This window comes from Pseudonaja textilis, chromosome 3 (assembly GCF_049901715.1).
Source record: "Pseudonaja textilis isolate UNSWEBS1 chromosome 3, rPseTex1.2, whole genome shotgun sequence".
Classification (NCBI taxonomy): domain Eukaryota; kingdom Metazoa; phylum Chordata; class Lepidosauria; order Squamata; family Elapidae; genus Pseudonaja; species Pseudonaja textilis.
The window spans coordinates 51,718,545-51,734,194 of NC_141992.1; the positions used below are offsets into that span (position 1 = coordinate 51,718,545).

The 15,650-nt window shown below is 42.9% G+C and overlaps 1 protein-coding gene across 1 annotated transcript; it reads left to right on the forward strand.

Annotated features, from left to right (window-relative positions):
- Positions 1-11,226: 11,226 nt before the first annotated feature.
- Positions 11,227-13,890, forward strand: TMEM167B (transmembrane protein 167B). Its single transcript, XM_026718145.2, has 3 exons — positions 11,227-11,287; positions 11,513-11,644; positions 12,668-13,890. Exons 1-3 carry the CDS (start codon positions 11,278-11,280, stop codon positions 12,748-12,750), a joined length of 225 nt encoding a protein of 74 aa, XP_026573930.1. The 5' UTR covers positions 11,227-11,277; the 3' UTR covers positions 12,751-13,890.
- Positions 13,891-15,650: the final 1,760 nt, after the last annotated feature.

Here is a 15,650-nt window from a genome sequence, read left to right on the forward strand (position 1 = left end):
TCCAGGCTTGGCAAGCACGGTCAGCCCTTTATTTGTAAAATAAAGTACTGTTGCACTCATGCTCTGGTTCAGCCTCTCATTGCTCAAACTTAACACTGGCGACGAGGATGGGATGGCTACCAGATGCACCTTGCAACCGCTGAGTCACTAGCCACCGATCCGCAGCCCAGAGAGAGCGATCGGCTGGCGATAAGGGAAACGCTGATCCGCAGCCAGAGAGAGCGGTCAGCCAACAAAACGAGCGATCAAAAGAGCAACGCTGATCCGCAGCCAGAGAAAGCGGTCTGATTCAAAAAGTTAGAAGCGTCTGTAGCCGCTTGTTAGCCCGCTACGGGGAAAGTGAAGCGCTGCGAGCCGCAGCCGCTCTGCATTTGGCGCGAAATTCAACGGGTGTCATTTGAATTTCGAGCCAGTAGGAATCACAGCACAGCGCTGTAGAGAGTCACTAACGCCCACTTTTTTGGCGCGAATCAAGACACCTCCAACGGCTAGCAGCCATAGCGTGGTAACCCAGAGAGAGAAGAGAGGGTAGCAAAAAACCTCTCCAGAGCTGATATCACTAATAACTCACGGCGCCGTAGTCCCAGAGAGATTTTTTCCGCAGGTAGCCCAGCCGTTCCAGCACCATGAGTTCCAACCCAGTATTCCGGGCGTTTAAACCAGACGAAGAGAAGTGGGAATCGTATAAGAACCGCTTCAATCATTACATCGATGCGGTCGGCCTGGCGGACGCGGAGAGCATCGGAAAAATCCTATTTCCTAATCTACTGCGGAGCCACCGTTTACGATACCGCCGCAACACTCGTAGCGCCGAGAGAATTGAAAAACGCGTTCCGTGGTCCGAGTTGCTTGAGATCCTCACTAACCACTACGCTCCCAGGCCTTCACAAATCGCCAGGAGGTTCACGTTCCGTATGAGGAAGCAATCTAGTAAGGAGACCATCAATCAATATATGGCCGCCCTCAGAACAGCAGCCCTGCACTGCGGGTTTGGAACATACCTGGAGGACATGCTCCTCGATCAATTAGTTTGTGGGGTCAAGGATCTCAACCTACAGAGGCGCCTGCTAGCAAAAAGACCTCAACCTCGCGCAAGCGGTCGAGGAGGCCCTAGCAGCCGAGCTAGCAACGAACTCAGCCACCGAAATTCAGGGCCCAAGTGCCAAGCTAGCATCGTTCCCAGTCCATTCCGAAGAGGTGGAAGCGGAAGAAACCCACAACGATGAGAACAGCGTCCACCGCCTCACCAATGACAGACGGTCGCAGGTAGGGGCCAAACAAGAATACACCGGTCCACCCAAGCACATCACATTGTGCCTAGCCTGTGGGGATCACATCAAAGGGCCACCTGCAAGTTTAAAGGAGCCGTTTGCAACAACTGCCATAAGAGGGGGCACATTGCGAGAGTCTGCCAAGCCCCCAAAGCGCTGCACACAGACCCCATCCTCGCACTCGGGACCACAGAGGCAAGTATTAAACTGCACGCACCGCCTTGCCAGGCGTACTTGCCACACTGTTAGTAAAATTTCTCTCTCCGTTTCCCTAGAAGGTAAACCGTGCCACATGGAGGTTGACACAGGGTCAGCGCTCTCAATAATCTCGTGGAACACCCTCAAGAGACTCCACCCCAGCCTATCTACTACCCGGCTTCAGAGATGCCAGTTCGGTCTGAAGGACTACCAGGGGAAGGCCATTCCCGTGATCGGCAGAGGCAAGTTCTTTGTCAGTTTTAGAGCTTTTAAAGGCCACCTACCTCTAGTGGTAGTTAACGGCAATCTACCCACCTTATTGGGGCTCGATTGGTTTCCCCACCTCGGCCTAGGGTTAACAGGAGTCCATGCTGTCTCAACCTCAGACACTGACTCCTTATTCGCTGACTACGCAGATGTGTTCAGCGAGGAGCTGGGGTGTTATAATGGAACCCCATCTCGTTCACCGTTGACCCCAGGCAGTCCCAATCAGATTAAAACCACGTAGAGTTCCATTTGCTATTGACCAAAACTAGACGCTGAATTGGATAAACTACTAAAACAAGGGTCATTGAGCCAACAGATTTCGCCAAGTGGGAGGCGCCCATTGTCACACCCTCAAAAAGATGGTAGCCTGAGAATTTGCTCGGACTACAAGACAACAATCAATAAATATTTACAAGTTAGCGCCTACCCTGTGCCCATCATTCAGCACTTATTGCACACATTCGAACCGGGCAGTATTTTTGCTAAATTGGACATGTCTCAAGCATATCAGCAGTTCCTGTTGATAACCAAACAGCGGAACTTCAGACCATCGTCACTCACAGGGGTGCCTTCCGATGCAAGCGTCTCCAATTTGGCGTAAGTGTTGCCCGGGTATTTTTCAGTCCCTCATGGAGGCGGATTTTACAGGGCCTCCTGGTGTAGTACCCTACTTCGGCCCGACATCTTGGTCTCGGCCAGGGACAGACCCCAACTCTTCCAGAGAGTGCGAGCAGTGTTAGAGAGGTTCAGACAGCATGGCCTCAAGTTAAAAAAAAGAAAAATGCGCCATTGCCACGAGACAGGTGGACTTTCTGGGTTATAAAATTGACGCCTCTGGCATTCACCCCCTGGAGTCCAAGGTTAGGGCGATCCACGAAGCTCCCACACCGACCTCCAAAACGGAGCTACAAGCTTTCTTGGGGCTGCTAAACTTTTATGCATCCTTCTTGCCCCATAAAGCCTCAGTAGCCGAACCCCTACACAGATTACTAGACAAAAGTCACCATGGCACTGGGGCACAAAGAAGACCAGGCGTTTAACGCGTCAAATCACTACTTACGCCAGAGGCAGTGCTCATCCAATTCGACCCCAACCTTCCTTTAGTACTGGCAGCAGACGCATCCCTTTTGGAATTGGGCGGTCCTTAGTCACCGACTCGCCAATGGCACCGAGGCCCCCATCGCCTTTTTCTCCAGGACGCTCTCGGCCACGGAGCGAAATTACAGCCAAATAGACAAGGAAGCCCTAGCAGCTGTTGCAGCCGTGAAAAAGTTTCACGAATTCCTTTTGGCCACTTTCTTGAACTGGTCACCGACCATAAGCCCCTCCTGGGCCTACTGGCCGGCGACAAACAGACACCTCAAGTCCTCTCCCTAGGATGACAAGGTGGACACTTTTCCTAGCGGCCTACTCATACAAACTTATTCACCGCCCGGGCAAAACTCTATCCCACGCCGGCGCTCTCAGTCGCTGCCCCTTACCCGCTCCGGCTGAAGACCCAGCTCCTGTCAATGCCATTTTGAAATCACCCAGTTGGACCTGCCCATCACCGCCCTTGACATCACCGCTAAAACCAAGGCAGACCAACGCTCGCCCAGGTGCTCGACTGGGTGAGGAGGGGGTGGCGGGAGGCAACGTTGATAACAAATTCGCACCCTTGAAGACTCGCATGCAGGAGCTGTCCAGTTTGCAGGGTTGTCTACTGTGGGGCACTCGAGTGGTCATTCCGACCTCGCTGCGTGCCCGAGTCCTGGAGGCGTTGCACGAGGGACACCCGGCATTGTGAGAATGAAGGCGTTAGCACGCAGCTACGATGTGGTGGCCGGGTCTAGACGAGGACATTGTCAATTGGGTAAGTTCCTGCAGCACTTGCCAGGAATCCCGTCCTGCTCCCCCATCGCCACCCCTACCAGATGGGAGCGCCAGCGCCCCTTGGTCTAGAATCCATATCGATCTGGCCGGCCCGTGCATGGAAAGATGTTCTAGTGGTCGTGGACGCTTATTCCAAATGGATAGGCGTGGCACAGCTATCCCACGACCACCACACTAGCAATCACCAACGCGTTAACGCGCCTGTTAGTTACACATGGACTACCCGACTCCTTGGTCTCTGATAATGGCCCACAGTTCGCATCAGTAGAATTCAGCCGTTTTGCAGGCAACCTAGGCATTCGCCACATATTCACAGCCCCATTTCACCCTGCGAGTAATGGGTTGGCTGAAAGGGCCGTCAGGACCACCAAAGAGGCTCTCGCTAGGTTTGGCAGAGATGACTGGCACCACAAACTCTCACGGTTCCTGATGAGCCAGCACTCAACCCCCTGTGCAGTCACCAATAAGTCCCCAGCGGAACTTCTGATGGGCGGCGCCTGAGGACTGTATTAGATAGGCTGCACCCACAATACTGCCCTGACTCTCCTCGCTTCCACTTCGGGGTTAGACATTTTATGTTACAGGAGCCCGATATTCGCAAGGAATTTCGCTGGGGACCCACTTTGGATTCCGGGCGAGGTCGCCCATCACCGGGCCGAGATCGTATAGAGTCAGGCTGGAGGATGGTCGCGTCTGGAGGAGACACGTAGACCAACTCAGAAGGCGCCTCAGAAACCTCGCAAACAAGAATCCAGAGTCTCCAGTCGAAGGGGAACTGTCTCATCCGCCGCCCAGCCACATCGCACCCTGCGACCAGTCTGCGCCAGCGGTCGTTCCAGTCAGCCCAAACTCGGACAACAGCGCCCGAGAGTTGACCAGCCTGATCCAACTCACGAGAGCTCGACCCCAGTAACCAACCCGGTGGTTTCGAGGATGCCCAGTCCGGAGAGAGTGTTGGCGACACTATACCATCTCAACCGTCACAGACTGATACCGAACAGACAGACAATGTTCCCGAGTTGCGCCGCTCGGGCGCAACACAACCCCGTCTACCTCAAGGACTATGCATGTTCGCATCTGGGGGAAGGGGTGTTATGTCCTGAGGACTCAAGGAGTTCTCACTCAGGTCCACTCACTTGTGTGGGCGATATTCCCCCATTCCCATTGGTTGGTTCTCCCCAGCAGCCAGCTATAAAAGCAGGCTGCGGGGTCCAACCGGTTGCTGATTGCTGCGAGCCAGTTCCAGGCTTGGCAAGCACGGTCAGCCCTTTATTTGTAAAATAAAGTACTGTTGCACTCATGCTCTGGTTCAGCCTCTCATTGCTCAAACTTAACATTTTTCTTCTCCAGTGTAGAATTTCAAGAACCACTGTGTGAATCAATATTTAAATCAGTTTGTTTTTCTAAGATTCAATCATATTCAACTCTCGGAGTCTGCTTGAACAAGTTCTTGCAGTTTTCTTGTCAAGTTTTTCAGAAGTGGTTTGCCATTGCACTTCCCTGGGCGGAGAGAAAAATGACAAGCCCAAAGTCAGAGCTCCTACCAAAACAATTGTTAGATAAGGAGGGCTTCAGCCTGGAGCAAGAAAATAATATGATAAAACATCCCAAACAAGCTCCTCCTTAGTTCACACTAAGATAAAGTGAGGTAGGAGGATGCACGCCCAGACTTTAAAGATTCTGTAGCTACAGATGTTACAATCCTGACCTATTTGGTGTTGGTTCCTTTAGTCTGATCTACCCTACTGGGCTGACGCTAGTTCTATAAAAAAGGATTTACTCAGGAAGCAAAGCTCTAATGGTGTACAGAGTAAGGAAGATAACCTTGATGGAGATATGCAGGAATTGTTTCCTAGGCAAAAGGGGCTAAAGTGGTTTTTAAAGTCTAAAACCACAGGATAACATTTGGATGTAACACAGGTGGATGCCTTATTTCATTGGAGTACAAGGAGAAGGAGGGACATCACAGAGTTACAAGATTTTGTTACAACAGCCAATCTCAGTAAAAGTAGTTTTAGCCTTTCTGCGGTGTTGATTTTCTGACAAATGCGGAATGCAAAGGCTGGAAAATGCCTAGTGATCAAAGAAGGAGTATGCCTATACCTGCTGCAACATATAGCTGACTTGGTTTTTAAAATAACAAATTTGTTGGAAGAAATATCCTTCTGGGTTCAGTTCCAAGTGGAGGAAAAGACACTGGATTCATGAAAGTTGCTTGGAAAGAAGGTTTAATGGTGGACAGAACCACATGCCTTGGAACTCCTGAGCGAAAGGGGAAGAGATGCTGAGAGTCCCTTGGTTTTATGCCCTCTTTAAGCTTTAAATTTCCTGGGGCACAAGAAGAGTATCCTAATTGGATGCTATCAGGGGTCATAGCTTTGTAGGTTGTATGTGTGCTAAGTTTGGTTGAATCTTGCTGGGTGATGTAATCTTCCCAGGTGTGCCATGTGGTGAGATGGGTAATCCCATCACTCTGGAGCTGAAGGGGAGGTGGGCAGGGAGCTGCTTTGTCTTTAAAAGCATGTTTCTCCTTTTCTCATCTAGAGAAATATAGTATTCTGCCTTTTTAATATTTCCCAAAATATTTCATTCTTCTAGGAGGGGTGGAAGGTGCTAACTTTCTACACATTCTTGGGTAATAGTGGGTTATGGGTATGTGTGTAAGTGCCACATTTATATGACTAGTACTATTAATGACCTGAGCCTGATTCTCTCATAGATGAGAGGATGAGTAAAGATAAGGTTTTAGGAACAAAGTAGGAAATTGGTGTAATCGGGTTATTACTGTGCCATGTTAAGAGGTGTTGGAAGAAATGTCCATCTGGGTTCAGTTCCAAGTGGGAAGAAAGACACTGGAAACATGGAGACTGCTTGGAAGGATAGTTTAATGGTGGACAGGACCACATGGGGTTTGAAGTCCTGGGCAAAATGGACCACATGGGTGAGAGAGGGAGAGAGATTTATACCCTCTGTTGGGCTTTGAACTTGCTTCCTGTTCCCGTGGCAAGAAATCTATCCTGCTTGTTGTCAGACTCCCATGGGGCCATGCAGGGGTACCTTTGTAGGTTGTCTTGAGTCCCAGGTTTGGTTGAATCTTGCTAGGTGATGTAATGTCCCCAGGTGATTTTGCAATATAGTGAGCCCTGCTGTTAGATGAGTAGAGGGCTAATCCTATCATGTCCTGAGAGCCATGTCTTAATCCCATCACCCTGGAGCTGAAAGGGGGCGTGGTGGGGGCACAGGGAGCAGCTTTGCCTTTAAAAACATGTTTCTCCTTTTCTCATCCAGGGAAATATAATATTCTGCCTTTTTAATATTTCCTAGAATATTTCATTCTTCTAGGAGAGGGGTGGGTCCTAACTTTCTACAGAGGCAAATGGGAACAAGTCCTATGTCAGGACATAAAGCAGCAGATAGTGCATGATATCTCTCATTTATATAATGAAAATTCCAAGAAATAATCTAGTTTGCTCTTTCTGTCATTAAAACACCACATTCCTTCATTCTTTTATCTAATTTTCCTCAACAGGGCATCCTCCAGATGTGTTGCAACCTCAACTTACTTCTTTCCCTACAAATAATTGCTTTGTATTTTAATGTTATTCTGAAAGTCAGAAATGGAGGCTCAAGACTGCCATCTGATGGTATAACTCCTTTTACTATATATATTATACTCAACCAGATGATTTTTATTATTATTATTATTGATTTGTCATTATCTTGCTGTGTGGGGCTACTCTAGGCAGCTTACAGTAATAAAAAGGAAGAAAATGAAAGGAGCATAAACAGAAGTAAAATAATAGAGCCTATAAAATAAACAATAAAAAAGGAACTTTAAAACTTGTGGATTTCAACAAGCATGGCTGGCTGAGGAATTCTGGGAGCTGAATTCCATAAGTCTAGAAAATGTGCCCAGTTTGGAGACCCCTGCCATAGAACATTTCATTTGTAAGAATTGGAGACTTGTAGAGTTCAGTTAATGGTTTTTAAATTTTGTTTTATGTACTTTTTTGTGACATGTATATAAACCAGCAGGAGTCATTTTGAAATTTATATATGTATGTGTCTATGCGTGTGTGTGTTTGTATGTGCATACATACACATACTTTCCCATATAAATAACAATAAAAACATAATTTATTACCTAGGAACACATTCATAGATGCATTAACATTCTAAACTTTATCAAAATACTTTGAAGAGGATAGATAAGGATAATTTACGTTAGTCAGGGAAGTTAGTGATGGCCTGGATCAATTTTATTTACAGCACTGTAAAAATGTAAATCTTCAATTTAGCATTAAAACATGATGCTTCACTGTTTTTAAAAATCAAAAGCCAAAACATCTGTAAATGTTTTGCTGTTGCTTTTCTTTGATTATTGGAATTTTTGTACTTCTTCTCATACTTTTTCCTTGGTAACCTTCAGCCATATTCTTTGAAAATGATAGACATCACCACTCTACAATAAGGGGATGTGTTCTCATCCATCTCACAGGCACAAGATAGTGCTGGAGTAGAACATCACAGTATCATAACTAAGTACAATGTAGTTTGTATATAACTATTTAGATCATACAAATATGTTTAAAGGCTTTTTGATATGAATGCAAAATAGCTACATACCCTTCTAAGCAGCCATTCTGTGTACAAATAGTCATCCTTTTCTGAAGAATACATGACATTTACTGCCAATGACAATAGGCAAATTCTTAAGAAAACAAGAGTAAGAAAATTAGTCAAAAGACTCTATTTTTATCACTGTGCCCATCAAATTAGCTACTGGTTGCTAGAAATATGGAAGAAACTCATGTAGCACCCAGGGTCTGCCTCACAAAGCAGAGGGCAGGCTTGAGATGATCATGTTCCTCTCCTTGGAGGCAGATTTCCTGAAATTGGCCATGAACGATCTAGAGGGGAAGAGGGATGCTGGCAGTTTCATACAGCAAACAGTTTGCCACAGCAGAGAACCCCACAAGATGGGCTCTTGCCAGCATAAGTAAATAATAATAAGCCACTATTAAAGCACAACTGGAAAGCATGATTGCAATCATGATAAAAGTCAGCCAGGGATAATGTTGTCAGTTCAAGCCTTCTCAATTTGACTGTGTAGATTGCCTGTGGTTATCGTAATAGTTCGTCCAGAAAAGCCCCTGGTATAAGGCTTGGTTCTCTGACTGATTAGGATTCAGATTGACTTATTATATGCCATCAAGTTGTTTTCAGCTCCTACCAACCACATATATTTTCTCCATAGCAATCCAGCCCTAACCTGTTCTTTCAGGTGCCTTAAGTGATTGTGAGTTATTATCTATTCTCTTTCACTTTTCAAAACATTTACTATTTTTGGCTCAGGTATCCTCAGTTTTGGATCCTTCTTCTCTAGCAATCTGCCACATTCCCAGGATTCTCTGTAGGGCTCAAAACACAGCTTGGCTTTGTTAGTAAGTCTATTTTTGTAGCATTTTCAACTTCTGCTGTTTCTCACCTTTAGTGTAAATTGTTTCACAGTTGCTTGAGCACATCATTTTATCTAAATCTAGCGCTTCCCTTGTCTTAAGGAAGAGTATTGACTTCATTTTCATTTGATTTCTGCAATGTCTTAGATTAGAAGACACAGGGAGCCACCAATTTGCTCATGAGTGCTGAGCAACCTTATATTCACAGGTTTTTAGCATTATGGCTGTTTCCAAGGTGGACTTGTTCAATCTGGCCATTATAGATGTCTCTTCAACTGCACTAGTCAAAAAGGCAGCTGTGAAAATATTTACAGACCCCTCACATCCCGGACATAAACTGTTTCAACTCCTTCCCTCAAAACAATGCTTATAGAGCACTGCACATCAAAACAACTAGACACAAGGACAGTTTTTCCCTGAATGCCATCACTCTAAGCAAATAATTCCCTCAACGCTGTTCAACTATTACAAAGTCTGCACTATTGCTGCTAATCTTCTCATCACTTATCACTCATCCCCTCCCACTTGTGACTGTATGACTGTAACTTTGTCGCTTGTATCCTTACGATTTATATAGATTTATATACAATTTATATATTTGATTGCTTATTGTACCCTATGACTATCATTAAATGTTGTACCTTATGATTCTGGACTCTTGATGAATGTATCTTTTCTTTTATGTACACTGAGAGCATTTGCACCAGGACAAATTCCTTGTGTGTCCAACCACACTTGGCCAATAAAGAATTCTATTGGTTGCCATTCACAGCAGCTATTACAAGGCATATCAAATCACTTCTAACATGGGGCAATCACAATACATACAGTTGTAATTCCTAATCCAATATAGAAATGATTGCATAGAGAAGTGATGGGCTCCTCTTCATTGGATGTGTTCCAAGAAAGAATGGCCAGACGGTTGTTATGGAAGTTTGAACTTGGATTTATGCAATGGAGTGTTGAAAGAAATATTCTTCTGGGTTCAGTTCCAAGTAGGGAAAAAGACACTGGAAACATGGAGGCTGCTTGGAAGGTTTAATGGTGGACAGGACCACATGGCCTGGAGCTCCAGAATGAAAGGGAAGAGATCAATAAAAAGGGTGAGAAGAGAAGGTCCAGAAGGGATGAGTTGCTAAGAGTGTCTGGGTTTTATAACCTTTGTTGGGCCCCACCTTAGTGTTTCTTGTTCCTATATAAAAAATGTATCCCATTGGTTGTCAGACTCCCAGGGGCAACTCTGTAGGCTGTCCTGAGTTCCAGGCTTGGTCTAGCCTTGCTGGATGATTTATGCCCTTAAAAGGGCTTTTGGCAATTGCTATAGCTTTACCTGCAGATCTTTGTTATGTAAAGTATTATGGTCCAGGCCTTAATGACCCACCCATTAACAAAGATGGGGGTGAGATTCTGTTTCTGAAGTGAGTTTCTGCTTCTTGAGTTTCTACTCTTTTTAGAGGAAATATTCTGCCTTTTTAATATTTCCTAGGCTATTTCAATTTTCTAGGAGAGGGGTGGGTGCTAACTTCCTACAGGAGGAAGACATTGAACTCTATAGTATGCTATAATAGCACAAGCAGCACCTCCGAATTCCGATTCTTTTTAAAGTCTCCACAGCCTCAATTATTTGAACATAATTATTTATCTTTTGTTCGTCTTGCTTTTTAGGATCAGGTAGTGCAAGTCCATATCTAGGGAGCTCGCTATGCAGCTTTAGGCTAGTCAGTAGACTGCAAGCATGAAGGGAAATATCAGGATATTAATACAATAAACAGATAAATAAACAAACTTTAGTTGCTATTGTTTCAACTTTCAATTTTGATTTGGCAGCGGATGCGTCGCTCCCAAATTATTCATAATGGTCATTAACAATCTTTAACATGTATCCCGTCTAACGAGCCGATACTTTTATTTTAATAAAAGACAAACATTTCTTCCAAAACGGACGGGAAATCCGATCCACAGATTTAAAAACAAAACAAAACAACATAAAACTGCAAACAGCAACTGCGGGAGGGTCGCCCGACTCATCCGTTGTATCGGTCTTTGATTGTTGCTGCCTGAAACGACGAGGCGCGCCGTTCTAGGATTCAAGAACGCTTGGCCTATCTGAGCTCCATTAGCCTCACTTGGCGGTTCCGGTGCCGCGCTGGCCGTTCGTTCCTTTTGGAGATGCGGTGACGAGTTCGGCTTTGGCTCGTGGGGCGGCCGTCATGGCTAATGGTGAGCAGCTGGTTCTTCGTCCGGTTCTCTCTCTCTTTCCGAAACGCTCTCCTGGCCGGGTCAGTGTTGGGCATTTCCCGCTCGCCGGCCCACCCGTGTCAGGGTCCCCAGACCTCCGTGGGTCAGTCCTTCTTTCCTGCTTCCCCCCTCCACCCCCGAACAGCCCCCGAAAGCAAGAACGGTCCACGCCACGGGCGCTGACTTTCTTTTCCCTGTTCTTCGCAGTGTATTCCCTGGACGGGCTCTTGGTCTTCGGCTTGCTCTTCGTTTGCACCTGCGCCTACTTCCGGAAGGTGCCTCGCCTGAAAACCTGGCTTCTCTCGGAGAAGAGGGGCGTCTGGGGCGTATTTTACAAAGGTAGGGATCTCGCACGCAGCCCTAAGCACCGAGACGGTAAAGCAGAAGGAAAACTTTGGACCGGCGATGGAGTCGGAGAAGCGTTGGGTAGTGGCAGAAGTCAAGCCGATTGCATCTTCGGCAGGAAGGACAATTTGATGTAGACCAAGGGTTTCTAAACAACTTCTTTTTTTCTTGCCATCGCACTTTCCTTTAGGTTGTATAATCTTAGTTTACACACCTCCCTTAAAAAAGAAATCCGAACACAAATGAGCAATGAAAACGGTACAATAAAACTTTGGAATAGGTGGATTTTATTGTGACAATGAACAACTAAAAGGTTCTTTCCCTCCCCACCTCACACTTTCCCTGGAATTCTTTCTGCACTTCCCCAAGGGAGATTATGCCCCTTCACATTTTGGGAAACTCTGGTTTAGATGGAAGCTAGCTTGGTGTGTAAATCGGACCTGGGTGGATAGAAGTTAATTAAGCATCTGTTATATTCTCCCCTTGTGATTTAGCTTTAAATCTCTACATTTGTTTATTTGATAAAGTAAGAGTGTTGACACTTTGATATAATTGGAAATGGTTGATATTGCTTATATAAAGCAAATATTACATTCAGCTGTAGCCTTAGTTTAGCATACATATTGAGACTGGAGGGTTTAATCATGGTTAACCTTATGTTACTCACAGGTGGTATGACAGTGTGCAAGTGGCTATCACTTTTCACTGGTTGGAGATCAACAAGTTGGGTAGAGGTAGACTTTTACTTTAGTGATCTCAAAAGTACTGGCAGAGTTGTAGAAGGATTCTATGCCAGCAATAACACGTTGAAAAACCTTAAAAGAGATTCTGTGAGCAGTATGCAAAAAACTGGCTTGAAATGTTAGATCAAAAGATTTGAAGCTAAAGAGGTTAGCAGTGCACTCTTATTGTGCATTGCAAGAAAGCATTTTTATTTTTCTTCATTCTGAATGAATTATATGAAATAACATGTGCTTATTATTGTTTGAGTAATAAATGGACTTTGATGTTTTTCAGCGGCAGTCATTGGTACCAGACTTCATTCAGCAGTGGCAATATCCTGTATTGTCATGGCTTTTTATGTCCTCTTTATAAAATGAATCCCACAGCTTCAGTTGGACAACTGTTTAAATGAAGACACTATGCTCTTTTGCTTCAGAGGACTGTACCTCCTAGCAGAATTCACAAGAACCTACACAGATGGCAAGAAGAAATTCTTCTGTGGCCACGTCTTGCTTGAGACGAAGGGAATGTTGTTTAGAGAGAGTTTCAACAAAAATCCAAAGATTGTTTTATGTACAGATTATTAAAATTAATATTTGTCTATACAAGAGAAATACCACAGGTTTGTGGCAAGTAGAAATGAGTGATGCTTTTTCCAGAGTTTGATATAACATGGAAGTGGAAAGGTTACTCTGGTGTTTCTTTTGTTCCCAAAATGTAGCATTGAAAGGCTATAGATTTTTTTTTTTCTTTGATTACTGCACTTTGAACCCAAACTCATTATAACAGGAATAACTGAAGATGAGAAACTAGCCAATGATAGAACAAAAGGTGTGTATTGTGGAATTCTTGAAGAATTGAAACATAAAGGAAACAAAATACAGTTTGGTGATGTACACTTATCTTTTGCTATAATTAATCTTACCATCTCATAAATAAATTCTGAGTATGGTTAAAATGCTATGTTATTTTGTAGACCCAGTTTGCAACTAAGAATTTAAAATGTGGTATGGTATAGGAGAAAACTGGGAGCATATGCTGTTACATAAGATGTGAGATGCTAACATGTTTAAATTACATTTAAAGATAACATGTATATTTTGAGAAGTGTACATACTTAAAGATTTGTTCTAGTCTTTATTATACTTTTAAATTTTCCTCATTCCATTCTTGATAGTAACCTCCTATCACCATGTGCTTGAAGTGTAGGAGATTCTCTTCTAAAATAGGAGTATTACTGTAAAAGAGCATGTTTGACTTGCCTGTTTAAAGTTTATAATGTTGTAAGCATCAGACTGATTCAGAAAGATTCAAAGTTGGCATTAAACAATTTTAATACATTGTTTTATATATCAGTTTAACCTGGGAAAGCCAAGTTTCTTTTTCAACATTGTACATTTTGTCACAGTACTAATTACATATTTATAAATCAGCAAGAACACTGAAGCCATAATTTGGCCTTTGGTATTCCAGCAATATGTGCTTGAATAAATTTGCCTTTTTTGATCTTCCTTGTACTTCCTATCTGATATATATTTGAAACCTCTTTTTTTCTGTGTGATTTCTTGCTGTTAAAAATTATAAAAATAAATTTTTTGTCAGTTTGATGTAGAAATGAGAAGACAAAAATAGAGATGCTACTTTGAGTAGTGGATTATTGCTTTCAACATTTAGAACAGTGGTAGTCAACCTGGTCCCTACTGCCCACTAGTGGGCATTCCAGCTTTCATGGTGGGCGGTAGAGGTTTTGTCCCCTACTTTATAAATCACCATTACTGTGGAACCGGTGTGCGGTTAGAGAAAACTTTACTACTAACAGAGATACAAAAGTGGGCGGTAGGTATAAAAAGATTGACTACCCCTGATTTAGAGGATTTTACTTCAAGGCATATCTCCAATGGAAATGTTAGATTTCTTTTAACAAATTGCATAAATGGTTGAACATATTCATGATATAATTTAGCAATCAGTAAGTTTAAAAAGCTTGTCTATTTGAAGACATTTTCATATTTGCTATGAAAGCTAATTAGACAGTGACTGGAAGAAAATATTAGAATCTTAATGTTTTTCTGAAAAAAATATCTGCTATTAGAGATGTTCTGTTTTTTATTATTTGTAATTTATATTTAAATTTCTTTTAACCATTGGAAGTGAATGTGCTTGATCCGCCAAATCTTCTCTTCATTTCCTTTCTCCACCTAAGCTGATGACCAAGTTTCGTAGTCTTTATATTAAACATTTTAAAAGAATATGAACAATTAATAACATATAAAAAGAATAAAAAGATAGTTAAGTAAACTCTGAAATGTTATGAAAATTATTTTAAATATATTAGTTGCCCATAAAGCTATGAAATACATCATTTTAAAGGAAAAACTAAAATTGCTATTACTGGTTAACAAAATAAAACATTACTTGGAAAAATGGGATATAATTAGATCAACATTAGAGATCAAAGTTCTCATAAAATTGAAATGCAGACTCCAGTGTAGAAAAACTTGAGGTGTAGTAAGATCTATGGAAAATGATTTCCAGTTAGAAATTGAATTCCGTATCAAGATTTACTCTTTAAAAATGAAATTACTTTGGACATCAAGGCATATTCCTATAATTTGACATCCGTTCTTCCAAGAAAGGAATCAAACATCCTTTTCAGTAAAAAGCATATAATACTTTTTCTGCAGATAACATATACAACTAGTTCTGTATCTTTAGATGAAACATACAACTTGGTAAAATTCAATAAAATATTGCAGGTTACAAAAGGGATTAAACTTTAAACACACTTTTCATTCTGATATGAATTATTTTCCAAAGAGGTTGATCATGCAAGAAAAATGATAAAACTGGTTCATTACATTTCAAAAACATTTCAGAAAATATATGCCAGTTGCAAAGCATCTGAATTTGGATCACGTGACTGGGGATGCCGCAATGGCAGTATGAAAAGCAGTCATAAGCCACTTTTTTTCAGTGCTGTTGTAACTTCAAACTGCCACCAAGCAATGGTTGTACGTTGAATACATATATTCTCTGTTGCTCTTGAAGTTATTCTTGTGTTATTTATCTGAAAGGACCAATCAGGTAAATGATACCCTTGCAAAGTAAGAATCCAAAGATTTTATCCTGAGCAAATTGTTACCTTTCCACTAGACAAATAATTTGGCTTTCTTTGTATTTAAAAATGAAGCTAAGAGGGAAAAACCTGGACTTATTCTTTTTCTGTATTTATCCCAAATATTAAATGCCTGTCGCTTTCAAGGAAATTTTAGCTGTA

Bases quoted from the DNA above. Each gene is read 5' to 3' on its own strand.
- TMEM167B (XM_026718145.2), top strand. The intron at 11,645-12,667 runs GTAGGGATCTCG...GATGTTTTTCAG, and splicing joins CTGGGGCGTATTTTACAAAG to CGGCAGTCATTGGTACCAGA.